Genomic DNA, 19,634 nt, shown 5'->3' with positions numbered 1-19,634 from the left:
AAACTCCAACCGCAGGGAGGTGATGCCACTTGTGGGCTCTCAGATTGGAGGGAAAGGAGCTGAGTGACCGGGCCTCGCGCACAGCTGGGTGGAGGGGGAGATCTTGCGCGCGGAGGTGGAGGGGAGGGTCCTGTTGAACTCCCCGCCGGCCCTGGTTGCGGGGTGGGGGGGATCGGAGGGCGAGCTAGGCGGTGACGCGGGGCCCTCACGTGACCGGGAGCTGCAGAGCGACGCAGCTTTCGGTGCAGTCGTCACTCGTGTGTGGGTACCAGCTCCCCGCTGCCCTGCGAACGGCGGGCTGGCATTGGGCCCGGGGGAAGCGGAGCAGGTAAGGGCCCCGTGCGCCGAAGCCAGGGCGGCAGCGGACTGCGGATCCCCGGAGCTGGTCGGGGGGTGGCGGACAAAGCGGGCTCAAGTTCCCAGAGCCTTCGCTCAGATTCTCCCGAGCCCTCCTCCTCCTCCCTACGTCTGTGCTGGGGAACCGTGAGCTTTGACAGGGCGAATGGTGGGGGGAGTGTCTCAAGAGGGAAATGCAGAGATTGAGATGCCCCATTCTCTCTGAATCTAATCACAGACCACACACGCCTGCTCCGCTTCCTGCTCATTTCAGTGGAAGGGACACGCCACGGTGGCGTTTGCAGAGAAAATGGTGGGCCTTAGTGACTGGACGGCAGGGTTGGTGAGGGTGGCGTCTTGCAATGTGGGGAGGGACGTTTGATAACTGGGTTCCTGAATCCAGCGTTGGGATCTGTGTCCTGGGTACTGGTCCCAGCACTCAGTGCCTTTACTATCTCCTATCTGAAGACAGTAATTCGGGGTGGCACTGTTCGCGGCAAGGCGAGGGAAGAAGGAAAGGAGACAACTGCACAGGATCTGCGGAGGTTAGTGTGGGCACGGACACCCGTTGTGAACAGTTGAAGCGCTCTATGAATATTCTCTGTGACAGGAACTTAGGCTCCTCTATTTGGTTGGGATATAGGGTGGGGCTATAGTGGACTTTCCCTAACCTGCGTTTACTTACCAAGCTTGGGCTTTTTAACGTAAAGTGTATGTTGAAGACCAATAAAGACAGCAACTTTTCTAGGGATGCTTTTATTTGTGCCTCAGAAAATACAAATTGTTGTCTCAAAGAATTACTTTTTTTTTTTTTTTGGAGATAGCCTTTGTGGGGCAGGGATGGTGATTTTGCAGAAGCAAAAGCCTCCCTCCACCACACACACACCTTGTCTCTTATGCTGGAGATTCCTAGAGATGGGTTTAAAGAGAAGTAGATGGCAGTAGGCTGTGATTCTAGAATATGGGATATGGGGGCCTCTATGCGTCTCCTGGTTTTCCAGTTTTTCAGATTTTCCCACCTGTCTGCACAGGTGAAGGAAAAGATGGACTTTTGAGAGAAGCCCTAGAATCCTACAGGTGGTTTTACAATAATTCGCCTCTGTCTCTCCCCTTTTTCCTGCCTCCCCTTTCCACCCTGCGCATTTCAGTGCTGGAGAAGCCCTAGGTTTTGCTTGCCAGAGAACAGATCTCTAAATCCAGTAAGGCAGGTACTGGGACCCATGTTTCAGATGCTGGGATGTCACAAGCACTCAAGTTTCACCTTCCCTTTTTTCTCTGTTTTTTCCTAGGTCTTCCCATAGGGCGACAGTAGGGCTGTTTACCACTGAAAGCAAGGGAAATTGGGAGACTGGCCTGGGACTGTGGAGGTTGGTGTGAAGATGGGCAGTGCCTGGGGGTAACAAGAGAGGGTGGGCATATGAGGTGGCTGAGACTTGAGACGGTCCTCTCAGTGGAGGTTTCTTCTGCCTCTCCTACACTCTGCCAGATTTCCACAGTGTTGCTACCCCCACTACTGATTTCAGTGCAGGAAATAGTAGAAATATTGGGGTAAGGGTGGGCTGGAGTGTGACGGAGAGAAGACTTGAAAGGATGGATCATTTTAGCAAACTGGACATGTGCTCTCACAAGGCAGGGACTGGAGTCAGGGATCAAGGTGCTTGTTTGTTCTGTGAAGGACCTGGTCTCTACTATCTGTTTGTTTACTTGTCCACAGGTTGGTCTACAGGTCTGAAAGGTTTGAGATCACTGGAAGCAAAGAAACAAGAAGGAAATTATCCCTGATCAGTATAGACTGGTAAGAGGCTGGGGACTGGCTGGGTAGACATCAAAGGTGGGTTGCTGGAGACCAGTGCCCATCCAGTAGGGCCAGTGTCCAGTCTGGAGGATCCTCAGTCTCTCCTTTTTCCAGTCACTTTTCCCACTATCTCTTCACTTACCCCACACCTTCACCTTTATTTTGGCACAGGGAGTGGGGCGAATTGAAGGGGATAGAGAGGTAGTTTGCTAATAATGTATCTGTCACAACAAGAGCAAAATCTTCACTTCCGCCTGTCTATCTGTCTGTCTCTAGGTCCACAGATCTCATGAGTTTATAGATCTACTTTAGGGTATATCTCCAATCAAGAGAAGGAAAGAGGAGGGAACTGCCTTGATCATTACAGGTTGGTATGAGGGTGGGGACCTGTGGGAGTGGTGACCAGAGTAGGTCCAGTAAAAATCGAAGTCTGAGGGCTTCCCAGTCTTTACCATTCATAGTCAGCCTTACCACCATCCTTTCCACTGTTCATTTGGTATAAGGAAATGTGTACGGAAGTACCTTGGGGGAAATTGTTGGGCACTGGGGAAGATGGAGAGGAGATAAAATAAAAGGGATGGAGAGAGAATTTGCTAATCATCCTTTTCTTCCACCAAGCACACCATTTTTACACTTTCCTGTCCTTCTGTATCTATCTGTGTGATGCACAGAATTAGAAGAGAAATTTTAGTGCATTTCCTTCCTCCACTTCTAGGTCCACCTCCAGTGGCAACTGTAGTGGCCTTTGAGTGGCTGAAGACCAACACCCTCACAGGCCTATGCGCAGACCTACTACCCACTTTTCACAGCCTGATTGAGCCCCTCTGTACCTTGTTCGTGTCTTCAGCAAGGGTGATTACATGGGTCGTGTTCAGGAAGTGGGCTGGGTGACCGCAGGACTGATGATCTGGGCTGGTGCTTGCTACTGCATTTACAGATTAACCAAGGGAAGAGCCCAGAGTGTGAGGAGACTTGCCAGAAATGGGTCCAGAGTCAAAATGGAGACTGTGGTTGGGATACAGAACCAGACCTTGGCGATGTGTGAAGCCATGGTGGGGACAGAGATTGAGACTAGATCCAAGCCCAAGACTGGAGCAGAAACTGGAGCAGGAGGTGGGGCTGGGGCTGAAGTAGAGACTAATACCACTGCTACAGCCAGAATCAAAGCCAACTCTCAAGCCAAGGCATGGGCTGAGGCAGAGACAGAGACCCAATCTGAGGCAAAGACAGTGGTTGGAACAGTGGTCATAACAGAGGCAGTGATTCTGACTGAGGCCAAAGCCAGTGAAGTGGCCATGAAAGAAGCAGTGACCCAAACTGACTCTGAGTCTGGGAGACTAGTCAAGAAAGAGGCAGTGACCCAGACCAAGGCTAAAGCTTGGGCACTTGGTGCTAGGGCAGAGACCAAGAAAGAAGCAATGACCCAGACCAAAGCAGAAACTCGTATATTGGCTGAAAAAGAGACAGAAATGAACAGAGTGATGGTGACACGGAATGAGGCCTTGGCAGTAATCAGGGAAGTGGCCAAGGTGGGTACCATAAACAAGATTGGAAGTGTGGCTGAGACCAAGTTGAGAGCCCTGGAAGAGACTGTGAGTGTGGCCAAGACTCAGTCTGAGGCCAGGTCTGGTACCTCAGTTGTTGCTAAGGGAAATCATAACACCAAGTCCAAGGCAGAATCTGGAGCAGACATGAAGTCCTGTGCACTGTCTCAGGCTGTGGCCAAGATCCAGGTTGACGACATGCTTAGTACTGGGGTTGAGGCCAAGGGGAATTGCAAAACTGCGTCTCAGGCAGGGTCTGTGGTAGATATGAGGGCTTTTGCTCAGCCTCAGATTGTAGCCAAGACTGAGGCTGTGCCTGGGGCAATGGTTGATGCTGGGGTTAATACCAATGCCATGTGTGAGGCAGGGGTTGGGGCAGGTACAAGTGCTTCTACACAATCTCAGACTGTGACCAAGAAACAGGCTGAGACAATGTCTAGTGCCAGGATTGATGATAGGGGAAATAACAATGTCACACCTAAGGCAATGACTGGAGCTGACACGAGGGCTGCCGCTCAGCCTCAAGCTGTAGCCAGTGCTCAGGCTGAGGCTACGTCTGATGCCAGGGGTAAGGGTAGAGGCAATTCCAATGCCGTATCTAAGGTGGGGGTTGGGACAGACACTGAGTCCTATACACAGCCTCAGCCTAAGGCCAATGTCCAGGCTGATGCCTTGCCTGATGACAGGATTAAGGCTCAGGGCAATGCCAACACCAAGTCTAAAGAAGAGGCTGGGACAGACACAAAGGCACAGTCTCAGACTTCCACTAAGAGCCAGGCTGAGGCTCTACCTAGTACCAGAGGTAAAGCTAGGGGCAAAGCCAAAGGCAAGTGTAAGGCAGGGGTTGGAGCAGACATGAAAACCTGTGCACAGCCTCAAGCTGGGGTCAAGGCCCAAGCTGAAATTTTCCCTGATTCCAGGACTGATGGCAGGGGCGATCCTGATACTATTTCTGGGGCAGGGGCTAAGGCAGAACTAAGGGCCTGTGGTCAGCCTCAGGAAATGGCCAGTTCCCAGGGCGAGGCCTTGCCTGGTGCCAAGAAGAAGGTCCAGGACAATCCCAATGCTGTGTCTAAGTCAGGGGCTGGGCCACATGCGAAGAGCTCTGCACAGCCCCAGGCTATGGCCAATACCCAGGGGGAAGCCTTGCCTGGTGTCAGGAATAAAGTTCGGGGCAATCCCAATACTGTGTCTAAGGCAGGTACTGGGCAAGATACAAAGGGCTCTCCCCAGCCTGAAACAGATACAACAAGCTCTGCTCAGCCCCAGGCTGTGGCCAATTCTCAGGGTGAGGCCTTGTGTGGTACTAAGAATAAGATCCGGGGCAATCCTAATGCTGTGTCTAAAGCAGGGACTGGACCAGATACAAAGAACTCTGCCCAGCCCCAAGCTGTGGCCAATTCCCAAGGTGAGACTTTGCCTGGTGTCAAGATTAAAGTCAGGAGCAATCTCAACGCTGTGTCTAAGGCGGGGGCTGGGCCAGATACAAAGGGCTCTGCCCAGCCTCAAACAGATACAACAGGCACTGCTCAGCCCCAGGCTGTGGCCAATTCCTGGGGTGAAGCCTTGTCTGCTACTAAGAATAAGGTCCGGGGCAATCCCAATGCTGTGTCTAAAGCAGGGGCTGGGCCAGATACAACGTGTTCTGCCCAGCCTCAAACAGATACAGCAAACACTGTCCAGCCCCAGTCAGTGGCCAATTCTCAGGGTGAGGTCTTGCCTGGTGCCAAGAATAAGGTCAGGGGTAATCCCAATGATGTATCTAAGGTAGGGTCTGGGCCAGATACAGTGGGCTCTGTTCAGCCCCAAGCTGAGTCTAATTCTCAAGGTGAAGCCTTACCTGGTGCCAGAAATAAGGTCCGGGGCAATCCCAATGCTGTGTCTAAGGTAGGGTCTGGGCCAGATACGAAGGGCTCTGCTCAGCCCCAGGCTGCAGCCAGTTCCCTGGGTGAGGCCTTGTGTGGTACTAAGAATAAGGTCCGGGGCAATCCCAGTGCTGTGCCTAAGGCAGGGTCTAAGACAGATACGAAGGGCTCTGCTCAGCCCCAGGCTGCAGCCAGTTCCCTGGGTGAGGCCTTGTGTGGTACTAAGAATAAGGTCCGGGGCAATCCCAGTGCTGTGCCTAAGGCAGGGGCTGGGCCAGATACAGCAGACTCTGCCCAGCCTCAGACAGATACAACAGGCTCTACTCAGCCCCAGGCTGTGGCCAGTTCCCAGGGTGATGCCTTGCTTGGTGCCAGGAGTAAGGTCAAGGGCAATCCCAATGCTGTGTCTAAAGCAGGGACTGGACCAGGTACAACAGGCTCTGCCCCACCCCAGGCTCTGGCCAATTCCCAGGGTGAGGCCTTGCTTGGTGCCAGGAGTAAGGTTAGGGGCAATCATGTTGCTGAGTCTAAGGTAGAGGCTGGAGCATGTACGATGGGCTCTGACCAGCGTCAGTCTGTAGCCCATTCCCAGAGTAAGACCTCGTCTGGGGCAAAGCACAAGGCTATGCGTAAGTCTGAGGCAGAAGCCACAGGAGATGCCTCTGTAAAGCCGAAGGCTAAGGCCACGCCCACTTCTGAGAGTGAGGGTGGGGCAGGCACTCAGGCCTGCAAAAAGTCTCAGCCTAAGGTCCATGACTACTACTGGAATGGGATTGGTGTTGAGGACTGGATTGCTTCTGAGCGGTGGATCAAATTTAGGTTTCAGGCTAGGGATGGATACTGGGAGAATAGCATGTCCTGGGCTGATGATGAGAATGAAGCCAATGTTGAATCCTGGAGTGCAGCTAGGGGTGAGAATGAGGTTGGTATTCAATCCTGGGCTGGAGCTGGGGACCAGGCCAGTGGAGGGCTCTGGGCTGGGAGTCATGCCAGTGAACAGTCCTGGGCTGCAGGCCAGGCCAGTGGGGGTTACTGGGTAGACGCTGGGAACAAGGCTGTTGGAGGGTCCTGGACTGTGGCTGAGAACCAGGCCAGTGGGGCTTCTTGGGCTGGCACTGGCAACCAGGCTGTTGTGGTGCCCTGGACTGGAGCTCAGGCCAGTGAGAGTTCCTGGGCTGGGGGCCAGGCCGGTGGGGTATCCTGGACTGGGGGAGAGACCATTGGAGTGTCCTGGACTGTGGTTGAGAATCAGGCCAATGGAGCATCCTGGGCTGGGGCTGAGGCACAGGCCAGTGGAAGGTCCCAGGATGTGGCTGGGATTCAGGCTAATGGAGGGTCCTGGGCTCAGGCTACAGCTGGGAATGTGGTTAACATTGGGTACTGGGCTGTGGCTGTGGACCAGGCTACTGGAGGGTCCTGGATTCTGACTAGTGATCTGTCTGGCGGTGCATCCTGGGTTGGGACTAGTGATTTGTCTGGTGGTGGATCCAAGCCTAGACTTGAGCATCAGACCAATGAAAATGTGTCCTGGGCTGGAGCTGGGCTGGGGCCTGAAAACCAGTCCAGTGGAAGGGCCTGGGCTGACACTGCAGACCAAGCCAGTGGAGGGTCTGGGCTAGGGCTTGTGGATGAGTCCAGTGGTGGGTCCTGGGTTACAGCTGGAGAACAGCCCAATAGAGAGTCTAGGCCAGGGCTTGCAGACCAGTCCAGTGTTGGGTCCTGGACTGGCACTGGGAACCAGGCCAGTGAAGGATTCTTGGTGGGGGCCGTGGATCAGGCCAGTGGGGGTTCTTGGACTGGGACTGGTGATCAGCCTGGTGGTGGGTCCAAGCCTGGATTTAAGGATCAGGTCAGTGAAGAAGAGTCTTTGGCTGGGGCTGGTAGCCAGGCTGGTGGAGGGACTAGGTCGGGGCCTGAGGACCAGTCCAGTGGAGGGTCTTGGGCTGACTCTGGGGACCAAGCCAGTGGAGGTTTCTTGGTTGGGGCTGTGGACCAGGCCAATGAAGGGTCCTGGGTTGGACCTGGGCATCAGGCTGGTGGTGAGACAAAGCCTAGATATGAGGATCAGGCCAAATCTGGAAGAGTGTCTTGGGCTGACAGTGGGGGCCAGGCTAGTGGAGGCCAGGCTAGTGGAGGGTCTACACTGGGGCCCAGGGACCAGTCCGTTGGAGATTCCTGGGCTGGCATTGGGGACCAGGCCAGTGGAGGATCCAGGCCAGTGCTCAAGGATCAGTTCACTGGATGGTTCTATGCTTACAGTGGGAGTCAGGCCAATACAGGAGGGTCCTGGGGTGGGACTAGTGGCCAGGCCATTGGAGGGCCTGGGCTTGGGCCCATGAACCAGTCCGGTGGTGGGTCCTGGGCTGATAATGGGAGTCAGGTCAGTGGAGGGTCTTGGGCTGGGGCTGGGGATCAGGCTGGTAGCTGTTCCAAACCCGGATTTGAGGATCAGGCCAGTGGAGGAGCGTTCTGGTCTGGTGCTCAGGACCATGCCATGGGAGGGTCTAGTCCAGGGCTTGCAGACCAGGCCAGTGGTGGGTCCTGGGTTGGTACTGGGGGTCAGGCCAGTGGAACGTCCTGGATTGTGGCTGGGAATCAAGCTGGTAGCTGTTCCAAACCTGGGTTTGAGGATCAGGCCAGTGGAGGAGGCTCCTGGGCTGGCACTGGGGATCAGCCTTGTGGAAAATCCTGGGCTGGGTCTAAGCCTGGGAATGAGGCCAGTAGAGGGTCTAGCTTAGCGCCTGAAGAGCAGGAAAGTGGAGGTTCCTGGGCTAGGCCTGGAGACCAGACCAGTAGAAGGTCTCAGGTGAGTGCTGGGACAGAGGCCAATGAAGGATCCTGGTTTGGGGCTGGGAGTGAGACTAGTACAGGGTCTTGGTTCTGGAGAGGGGAAGAAGCTGGTATTGTGTCTAGCCCTGGAGATAAAAATGAGGCCAGTATTGAATCCAGCTCAGTGGTTAGGGAAGAGGCTATCATTAGTTCTAGATTTGGGGCTGAGAACGAAAACAGTATTGGGTCCTGGATCAGATCTGATGAGGCTGCCTGTATGGATTCCTGTGTGGGGGCTGAGGCTGGGGCTGGGGTTGGGGCTGAGGTCAGGCAGGAGTCTTGGCTCTGGGATGGAGATACAGCCACTACAGGGTCTAGGCTTGGGGTTGGGGAAGAGGCTGGCATGGGGTCCTGGACTTTGGCTGGGGATGTAGATGAGGATGAGCTAAGTAGAGCATCCAGCCCTGATATTGAGGAGATAAGTTTAAGGTCCTTGTTTTGGGCTGAGAGTGAGAACAGTAATGCATTCAGATCTAAGCGTGAGAAAGATGTCAATTTTGAGCGTAGGGCTGGAGATAAGGCCAGCACCAAGGATAAGCTTGAAGCTGCTGGTGGAGTCGATGTAAAGTCTTGTTTCTGGGATAGTAATGAAAACAGAAGTGAGGACAAATCTGCACCTAAGACTAAAGCCAAAAAGTCAGCTGAGTCAAGAGTCACATATCCATCTATGGTCCCTGGGGCAGGAATGGGGTCATGGGCGGGAGCCATGATCTGGACAGAAATGAAATTTCCATATCAAAATGAATCCTGCTTCCCACCTGAAGATGAGCTCAGAAAGCAGATCAGGTCTGGGGAGAAAACTCAGCCTTGGGCCTGCCGCTGTAGACGTGAAACTAATATGGATCCACGAGAGCTTGAAAAACTCATTTGCATGATTGAGATGACTGAAGATCCTTCTATTCATGAAATAGCCAATAATGCTCTGTATAACAGCCGTGATTACCCATTCTCCCATGAAGTCATTCGTAATGCAGGTAGAATCTCAATTATTGAAGGCTTGCTCAATAATCCCTACCCCAGTGTTAGGCAGAAGGCTTTAAATGCACTGAATAACATCTCGGTGGCTGCTGAAAATCACAGGAAGGTTAAAACATACTTAAACCAAGTATGTGAAGACACCATCACCTATCCCTTGAATTCAAATGTGCAGCTGGCTGGATTGAGATTGATAAAGCACCTGACTATTATTAGTGAATATCAGCATATGGTTACAAATTACATTTCAGAATTTCTTCGTTTGTTAACTGTGGGAAGTGGAGAAACTAAAGACCATATTTTGGGAATGCTTTTAAATTTCTCTAAAAATCCATCTATGACAAAAGACTTGCTCATTGCCAATGCACCAGCATCACTGATTAATATCTTTAGCAAGAAAGAGACAAAGGAAAATATTCTTAATGCTCTTTCACTATTTGAAAATATAAATTACCATTTTAAAAAAAGAGCAAAAGTATTTACCCAGGACAAGTTCAGTAAAAATTCCCTTTATTTCATATTCCAACGACCTAAAGCATGTGCCAAGAAACTTCGAGTCTTAGCAGCAGAATACAATGACCCTGAGGTGAAAGAAAGAGTTGAGCTATTATTAAGTAAACTCTGATTAGTTGTAATTTTCCAAACAAATTTGAGTAATATTTTGGTTTTGCAGCCTGGAAGTAATGCACATTGTAAATTGCATTATAATTTCTAAAGTGATGTTGCTTATGATGGTCGTTAGCTGGACCATTTTATGAACACCAAATGAATTCAATTTTGTACTGAAAATACATGTGTTGATTTTTACCTTGTCTGGATTGAGATATTTTTGGTATGCTTCATGAGCAGAAACTGAGCTGATTCTTCATAAGTAAGGTAATCTTTGGTCCTTTGTGTGGACTTATGCTTATACATTTGAGACTTTATTTTTATGTCATCAATAAAGTTGTGTGTTTTAAGCAGAAAAAAAAGACACGTCTTTGTCCTTGAATCTGTGATCTATTTGGAAAGGCAAGATGTATGGAAACAAAAAGATACTAACAAAACCCAAGAGCCTATGATCATAGCCAGCTGTTTCCTATTAGTGCTTAAAGGCAGAAGAAACTTCTGCATGCAACAGTGTTCAGGGAAAGTTTTGCAGAGGAGGGGGCACCTAAGTAAGCTGGGCATGAAAGACAGGATAAAAACAGGGCAGAAGGGCATTGGAGGAGGGAGGAGTGACGGGAAGAAAGGCATGGAGGTGGGAATTTTGCTCCACAGAGGAGACTGGCCTGCCTGGAGTACAAAGTGTGGGGAGGGTAGTGATGGAAAATACAGTCAGGCAGTTGGGTGAGTCCCATTCATGGAGGATCCCTGATTTCTAAACTGAGGTGTCTGTATATTCTACCCACTTCTGGGAGACACGAAAGCCTTTTGTGACCAGAGGAGTGACAAGATGAAAGGAACATTATGTGACTGACTTGCGTGCAGAATGGGTCAGAGTTGGAGTGGGGACAGGATTGGCCACTGGAGATTGGAACACCACTTAGGAAGTTACCACCATAGTTCAGGCATAGTTGCTAAAGGTGTGAAATTTCACTGGTGGCAATGGGAGTGGCAAGGGGAGGAAGGAAGTGAGAGTTGCTTTGAATGAAGAAGTGCTGGAACCTATCCTGGGGACATACAGAGAGGGACAATTTTATTGTAGGGTCCTGAGGGCATTTGATAGGTAAACATCCTCTTTCTTGTCCAACTCTGGTGTCTATGGGAGTGAATATGTTAGTAATTATTTTGGAATTATGAAAAAATATAATAGAAGAAATAATAATTTTTAGTGCTTCTATCAGATTTCTTTTACAAGATTGGTTGGGGCAGGGTCTTTATGGAACCATTGAGAGGGCTGTTGGCATCCATACTGGAGAAGATCCACCTCTCTTCCAACCCAGAGTATGGTGAGGGTGTGGGTGGAGGGACACCTTCAAACTGTACTGGTGGGAGCATACTTGGTACAAGATCCATTTGGATACATGTTTCAGAAGCTTTCAAGATGTGCATGCTCTTTGACCCAGAAATTCCTCTTGTAGAAATTTATCATTAGGAGATAATCAAATAATCAGCTTGTACAAGGCTGTGCATCTGCACCTTTTTGAAGAGTGAAAAACTGTGAATGACCCAAGTGTCTTGAAATAGGCACTTGGCTAAGAAATTAAGGTATGTCTACACATTGAGACATTATGCAGCTCTTGAAAATGTTGATGGGCAACTACAACTATAATAAACCAGGACTTTTTGCATAATTTACTAAAAGGAAACGGATGAATTCAGGCTAAGCGGGCCTGTTAATAGCATTTCAGGGCACTAGAGCAAAAGTATAAATGGAGGTTCACATATTTATGTCTGAATATTTGGAATATAAATAAAATTTTAAAATAAATATTACTTAAATAAAGCCATAAATATAAGTATAAATGTTTGAAATTTTAAATTTCATTAATCGTTTTGAAAGTAAAGCTGTTCTCAATTCTAGCATTTGATGGTCACCAACTTTCCAGTGGAAAAAATGATGTCATACTTGTGGTGAATTCTGCAATCTGCTGCCCTAATCCTCCTTCATGAATAAAGAGTTTATTATTTCAGTTGCTAGGAGTGCTGCCAGCAGACAGCCCTCAGCTGTCAGCCCTCATCGGGAATTGCCTCAGCTAGAAAGCCACCTCCCCCAAGGTCATAACTCCTTTCTGGGGTACTTCACATTCAATGACTGATCTACATGGCCTTCTTGCCCCAAATGGGACAGCTTAACTTCTCCCTCTGTCCAATCCTGCTTCCTTCTTTTCCTTTTCACAGGTTTTAATCCTAAGAGCATTCCCTAATAAAAGCCCTTCATGCTGAACCCTGTCTCTGAGTCTGCTCTCCAGGAAGCCATCCTACAACAGTTGGTACAAGAAGAGGTTCAGAAAAGCATACACTGTGATGAAATTTAGGAGATGGATCATCTGCTGCCCAGCTGCCAATGAGGACCCCATCATTTGTGGTAGGTGGAGTAGATAGACATGTGGAACAGGTAGCAGAGGAGTTAGAGCTTTCACTGGAGTTGAACTAGAATGGCATTCATGGAAGGGAATACATTAACTGGTGCCATGTGGTAGGCATTTGAGAAATATGTGAGGTATATTAAATATAAGGAAGTCCAGAAAATTGGGTGACTATTGCTCAGCTTGATGGACCTCTAGGAAAAGATAATGAAAAGCTGAATTAAATTAGTCAACAATTTAAGCTCTGTGTGAAAGCCAGAGGGTTTCATTCACAGCATATAAAGAGGTCCTCATCTTTTTCAGGTAGAGAGGAGAGAAATCTGAGGACCAAGCCCAGGACTTACTGAAACAAGCTTCAAAGAAAGTTAAAATCTAAACCAAGACAAGTCTGCTATGCCAAGACCAGGGCCCTGGTTAGGAAGGAATGTGACCCTGACACATGGAATAGGGACATCTGGATTGATGTCCCTAAAAGTCTTATATCCTCAGATTTCCCTGAGCTCCTTGAGCGTTCAGAAGTGTCCCACTCCTTCCTATTAAGCGTTAGTGCTTCACCTTGCTTGAACATGCAGAGCCCTTTCCCTTGTAAGATAATGTGTGTTTCCCACAGAATCTGCCCCCACCTCCCATCCTGGCCACTGGGCCTATGTCTAGGGTTAAGTTACATAACTTCATTGGTGGTGTTCTGGGCCTAATAAGGAAGGAAAGGGAATATCTCAAGAAGGAGCTGCAGGACCTAGCCAGCATGTTCTAGCAGGTGCTGAGGGAGTAAGCATGGGACTGAATTCTGAGGGCCTTGATCAGGGGAGCTAGAATATAAAATTGAATAAGGGAGTATTAATTGATTAGAGAGTTCTCTACCAAGATACAGGATTTAACATCCTGGAAAAGATCCCAGGAGATCAATGTGAACTCACTATTAGAATGGCTCCTCAAAGAATAGAAAAAAACCAATGGCCCACATTGAGGTATAAAGGCCAGAGTTGCCACTGCAGGTGGTGGGAGAAGGGATTAAAGGCTCAGGGAAGTGGGAATAGAATAAATATATTATAAAGCCAGAAAGCCCTCCAGAGGACTATGTTATGGAGGAGGACCCAAAGGGCACACCATTTGCTAAAGCTATAAGGAATGCACTGGTTAAAGGGTTACCAGCATCACTGAGAAGTTCAGTGGTGGCTTGCCTCTGCAGACCAGGGCTCAGAGTAGGGGAGGGTATTATAGGATGAAGATCACTGATAGAAATGGTGATGCCACTGAAACAATAGAGACAGGATAACTGTGCTCAATTGTCAGAAGTCAGGTAGGTGCAAATACCATAATGCACCACAGGGTCAGAGTAATAGGCCGGGAGGCCTGATCTGCAGAGAGCTTTGGAGAGGGTTAATAGAACACAGTGCTCCTCCTGGTAGATAGATGGTTAAGAGGTAGTTAATAGAATGTGGGTGGTCAATATAACACATTGTCCTAGGGAAAATAAGCGTCCAACAATTTGTATTCGATCTGTACAATCAAAAAAAAATCAAAGATACTCAGAAGTCTGAGGGAAGGTGCCTCAATAAGTCACACTCTCCTGCTCAGCTTTGGCCTTAAGTCAGTTTTTGATCCAGAGAGCACTGTTTGAAGGAGTGGGGTACCCAGGACTGATTCCTCCAGTCCTTCCATTTACGAAGGTAACTGTGTGCTGGGGAAAGAGGAATACCCAAACATTTTGAGGGCTGATGGACCCTGGTTGTGAGTTGCTATTGATACCCAGAGACCTAACGTATCATCTTGCCTCACCCCTGTTAGAATAGGGGCAGATGGAAACCAGAAATTATATAAGCTCCTAGTCTATGTTGGGTTTATAGTGGCTCCACTGGGTCTACAGACTCCCTCAATGGTTATTTTTCTGGTGTTTGAATATAAAATTGGAATAGACATTATGATAGTTGGTACAAGCCCCATATTGGTTCCTTGGCATGTGGAGTCAGAGCTATTTGTAGATGAGGCCAAGTGGAAGCTTTGAAATTGCTGTCCTCTTCCTTGGCAAAGATGGTAAATGAAAACATATAGATAGCATCTTGGAGAGGATGGCTGAAGTTAGTGCCACCTAAAGACCTAAAGAATGCTGGGATGTGGTCCCCATCATATCTCCATTTAATGCATCAGTTTGGACCCCTGAAAAATGTGGACAGAGTCTGGTAGATGACAGTAGACTACTGTAAACTCGACCAAGTAGTGGCACAAGGGCAGTTGCCATGTCAGATACGATATCTTTGCTAGAACAGGATGACATGGCCTTAGGTACCTAGTACAGTAATCAGCTACTGATTTGGAAAATATTTTTTTTCCTATCCCTATCAGAATGGAACATCATAAAAGTTCACATTCACATAGAATGACAACAGTATACATTTATAGTTTTTCCTCAAGACTCTACTAACTCTCCTGTCCTCTGTCATGGTATAGTATGAAGAGATCTGGACCATCTGAATATGACACTAGTCCACTGTGTTGATGACATCATGCTAGTTGGACCAAATGGCTAAGAAGTGGGTAACACGTTGGAGGCCTTGGTAAGACATGTGTACTCCTGAGGATGGGAGATAAACCCTACAAAGATCCAGGGGCTGGCTGCATTAAGTACAGTTTTTAGGGGTTGAATGGTCTGGGGCATGCCAGGAGATTCCCTATAAAAGTACAGTACAAATTATTGCATTTTCCACCTTCCTCATGAAGAAGGAAGCTCAATGTCTTGTAGGCTTTATTGGGTTCTGGAAGCAGCACATTTCACATCTGGAATTACTGTTTTGACCCACATATTGGGTAACACGAAAAGCTGCCAACTTTGAGTGGGGCCTAGAACAAAAGAAGGCCTTATAGCAGGTCTAGGCCATGGTTTCAAGCAGTCCTGCCACTTGGACCATGAAATCAGTAGACTCTAAGGTATTAGAGATATCTGTGTTGGTGGAAGATGCCATGTGGAGTTTTTGGTAAGCCCCAATGGGAAGGTCACAACTTAGACCAGAACTTAGATTCTGGAACAAAGTCATGCCACATGCAGTGGATAATTATATATCTTTTAAAAACAGCTCCTGATATGCTACTGTGTCCTGGTAGATATGGAATACATGGTCATAGGACATCAAATGACCATGCAACTGACCATACAACCAGAACTGCCCATTATGAACTGAGTTTTGTCAGATCCTCCAAGATATAAGTGTGGGCAGGCCCAGCAACAAGATGGAAGTTTTACACGTAGGATCAAGCACAAGCAGGACTGGAGGGTATAAGCACCTGCACAATCAGCTAGAGCAGATCCTCCATGATATCCACCACTGTTGCGCTAGCACCTTTCACACTCCTTACACCTGTGCCTCATGGGGGATCTTTTTTGACAAGCTGACTGAGAAGGAAAAACCCCAGCCTTATGTATAGATTGGTGGGCTTGGTATGTGGATATCATCAAGGACAGCAACTCCAGCCTGAGAAACCCATGATGATCAGGAGTGAGGGTCTGGATCATACCACCAGGCAAACCACCAAGACCCTAAGAGTGATTGGGATCTGTAATTGATAGTGGAAGAGAGGGATGGTCATTTTCAGCTTTGAGACCAGCTGCAGTGTTGGGGGCTATAGTTTAAGTTTCCCCTAGGAAGAGAGGCCTACCAGACCCCTGGAAGAGCTGATCCTGGAACTTATATAAAGCAGATCTGAGAGGCACAAAGGGTGGACTGTGGTGGATACTGCAATGCCCTGCCCAGAGTTCCCTTTAGCAATAAAGGCCTTATTACTTCAGTTGTTAAGAATGTTGCCATCAGAGAGCCCTTGGATGCCAGCCGCATTCAGGCATCCCATCAGCTGAGAATTGTCTTGTTCAAGATCACACCCTATTCTCAGAGTGTCCCACATCCAATGGCTCACTGATGCTGTGTATAAAGGCCTGGTCCTCTTGCCCCTACTTGAGATAGCTTTGAAGTTTCATCCTAAGTTCAGAATTCCCTACAGTGTATGCTGAGGCATTCTACTGATAGTGCACTGACATTTGATTTCTTCCTCTTTTCATTCCTGTTTATTTTCTCCCTTTTCTTCCATAAATGTTTATCCCAGGAGCTCTCCCCAATAAACCTCCTATACTAATCTTTGTCTCATAATCTGTTTACTGGGGATCCAATCTGTGACAACGATTCATGCGTGTTTCTCTCTCTCCATACATCCCCAAATCAAGAGTCATATCTGTTGTTTAATATTGTGAAATATTCTTTAGCCTATATATGCAACTGTTGCAAATATTGCATTAATTTTTTATTACTTTGGAACCACAAACCAGAAAATAAATATAAACAAGAAAATGGACACTACTGGGAAATTAAAGTTTGTTAAGCAAAAATCTATGGCATTCATGTATCTGAGAAGAAGGCTCTGACGAGGTAGCTTGTTTTTTTCTCTTCCCTGAGTGGTTCACTGCTAGAATCTTCCCTTTAGTCTGAAATAATGTCTATTTCTTATGTCAGCAGTGGCACAATCCACAAATCTTCATGGCATTTGGACACAGTTGCCTTTTGTTTAAAGGAGACAGGGAAACAGATGTGGAGAAGCATTTTCCTGGAGCCAGAACAGTGTTAGTCAAAGTACAGATGTTTAGGCCTATAAGTTGCACTGTACCAACAATGAGCACCAGATCCCATGTAACACAGGCACCCTTGTGTTCTTTAATAAGTGAGTGTGTGTGTGTGTGTGTGTGTGTGTGTGTGTGTGTGTGTGTGTGTGTGTGAGTGATATGCAGGACCCTTCAAAGCATGGGGTTTAGGGTGGCCCTCATCCCCAGTTCTAGGGGCAGCAATGAGGCTAAGATAGCAGTGGATAACATTCCTAGATGTTTTGGAAAGTTAAGTGGTCTTATAGCCAGTTCTGGGTCTGACTGTGGCACCGGGTCCCCAGATTCTTACTCTAGTGTTGTTGTTATAGCATACTCAGGGATAAGGGGTTGGTTTAAGGTTTTGGGTACAGTGGCCTTGCTGGGTCATGCACATATGAAGTATAATTTAACATCACTTTTTGAAGATGAAAATTCAGTCCTTCTTATAGGGGAAAAAGGCCTATTTCTGGGAAACACATGAACTAATTGGCCCTGAAGGCAGTGTGGTGTAGGAGAAAGAGTACGGTCTGGAGTATGGAATGAAGGAGGAAGGGTATTAACATTTCTCTTCTCTTTCTCTTTTTCAAACATGAAGGAGTAGAATTGGGAGAGGAAGGGAATGAATCTGGTTTGAATTCTTTGAATTTGAGGTCCTTTTGGGACTTTCAAGTGGAGATGCTCAGTTTTCATTTGAAAAGTATGGATATAGAGCACAGAAGAAAGGTCTGACTACCGATACGTATTGTAGATGATAACTGAAGCCAAGGAGTGAGTCAGGTAGCCCCAGCAAGGGGTACAGACTGAAAAACTGAGAGCAGAATGCTGAGGAAGCTCTATATGTGTGAGACTTTGGCAAGCAGGAATGCAGAACTGAAACCAAGTGTACAGCTTCCGATCTATATTACAATGCATACCTCTATACATTCTTTTTTTCCATTTTAAGAAAATTGTGGTAAAATACAGAAAACGTTTACCATCTTCACCAGTTTTAAGTGTACAGTTCATTGACATTTAGTACATTCACATTGTTGCATAACCATCACCACCATCCATCTCTAAAACTCTTTCCATCTTCCCAAACTGAAATTCTATACCCGTTAAACAATAACTCCCCATTAAGGTGGATGGACCTAGAGTCTGTCATACGGAATGAAGTTAAGTCAGAAAGAGAAGAACAAATACCGTGTGCTAACACATATGTATGGAATCTAAAAAACAAAAAAACAAAAAACAAAAAACAAATGATTCTGAAGAACCTAGGGGCAGGACAGGAATAAAGACGCAGACGTAGAGAATGGACTTGAGGACACGGGGAGGGGGAAGGGTGAGGTGGGATGGAGTTAGAGAGTAGCACTGACATATATACACTACCAAACGTAAAATAGATAGCTAGTGGGAAGCAGCTGCATTGCACAAGGAGATCAGCTCGGTGCTTTGTGACCACATAGAGGGGTGGGATAGGGAGGGTAGGAGGGAGACGCAAGAGGGAGGGGATATGGGGATATATGTATACATATAGCTGATTCACTTTGTTATACAGCAGAAACTAACAACATTGTAAAGCAATTATACTCCAATAAAGATGTTTAAAAAAAATAACTCCCCATTATCCCATCCCCCTGGCAACCACCATTCTACTGTCTGTCTATGAATTTGATTACTTGAGGTACCTCATTTAAGTGGAGTCATTCAGTATTTGCCCTTTTATGACTGGCTTCTTTCTTTCTTCTTCTTTTTTTTTTTTGGCCACGCCACGCAGCATGTGGGATCTTAGTTCCCTAAGCAGGGATCAAACCCATGCCCCTTGCAGTCAAAGCGCAGAGTCTTAACCACTGGCCTGCCAGGAATGTCCCTATGACTGGCTTATTTCATTGAGGATAATGTCTCTGTATTAGTCTGCTTGGGCTGCTGAAACAAAATACCACAGACTGGGTGGCTTGAAAAACAGAAATTTATTTTCTCACAGTTCTGGAGCCTGGGAAGTCCAAGATTAGGTGCTGGTAAACTTAGTTTCCGTGAGAGCTTTCCTCTTGGCTTGTAGACAGCCGCCTTCTCACTATGACCTCACATGGCCTTTTCTTGGTGCATGTGTGTGGAGAGAGAGTGAGTGAGCTTTCTGATATCTCTTTTTATAAGGACACTAATCCTATAGGATCAGGGATCCACCCTTATGGACTCATTTAACCTTAATTATTTCCTTAGAGGACCTATCTCTAAATACAGCCATACTGGGGGTAAGGCCTTCAACATATGAATTTGGGGGGGACACACATTCAGCCCATAACAGTCTTTAAGTTTTCTGTACACGTTTGGAGTCCTGGTTTTTTAAAATGTAATTTTTATAGTTATAGAGTACCATAAGGTTTATAACAGCAACAATAAAAATCTATCAGAACTTTGCTTCATCCTTCCCCATCCCACATTTCTCCTCCTCAGAGAGAATCACTTTCAAATCTTATAACTATTTCTTCTGGTATCACTACATATTTCTAAATAATCTGTTTATACTTTTATTTCTTGACTTTTAATTTTTACACATCAGCTATGATTTTCTGCAATGAAAAGATTATCTTTTTTTAATCCCTTGCAGCTCTGACAATCTTATTCCTTTTTTAAAAATTAATCAATTAATTTATGGCTGAGTTGGGTCTTGGTTGC

At 47.3% G+C, this 19,634-nt stretch overlaps 1 protein-coding gene and 1 long non-coding RNA gene across 4 annotated transcripts; both read left to right on the top strand.

The window, feature by feature from the left end:
• The first annotated feature begins 226 nt into the window (after positions 1-226).
• LOC132418911 (uncharacterized) lies at positions 227-16,646 on the top strand. Of its 2 annotated transcripts, XR_009518053.1 has the most exons (9): positions 227-328; positions 805-881; positions 1,626-1,703; positions 2,051-2,131; positions 2,408-2,498; positions 2,847-2,983; positions 12,168-12,354; positions 14,804-14,910; positions 15,427-16,646. It is a non-coding gene; the product is annotated as an uncharacterized lncRNA (long non-coding RNA). The 2 variants fall into 2 exon arrangements; XR_009518052.1 differs by lacking the exon at positions 2,847-2,983.
• Positions 2,992-10,295, top strand: ARMCX4 (armadillo repeat containing X-linked 4). 2 transcript variants are annotated; one of them, XM_060002987.1, is made up of 4 exons: positions 2,992-6,568; positions 6,605-6,816; positions 6,889-7,191; positions 7,318-10,295. In XM_060002987.1, exons 1-4 carry the CDS (start codon positions 2,992-2,994, stop codon positions 9,967-9,969), a joined length of 6,744 nt encoding a protein of 2,247 aa, XP_059858970.1. In that variant the 3' UTR covers positions 9,970-10,295. The 2 variants fall into 2 exon arrangements, with proteins under 2 accessions (XP_059858970.1, XP_059858969.1); XM_060002986.1 differs by having other exon boundaries at positions 2,992-10,295.
• Positions 16,647-19,634: the final 2,988 nt, after the last annotated feature.

The sequence above is a fragment of the Delphinus delphis genome, chromosome X (assembly GCF_949987515.2).
Source record: "Delphinus delphis chromosome X, mDelDel1.2, whole genome shotgun sequence".
Lineage (NCBI taxonomy): Eukaryota > Metazoa > Chordata > Mammalia > Artiodactyla > Delphinidae > Delphinus > Delphinus delphis.
Note: the sequence above shows the minus strand (reverse complement) of the source record. Positions and strands in the feature narration are given on the sequence as shown.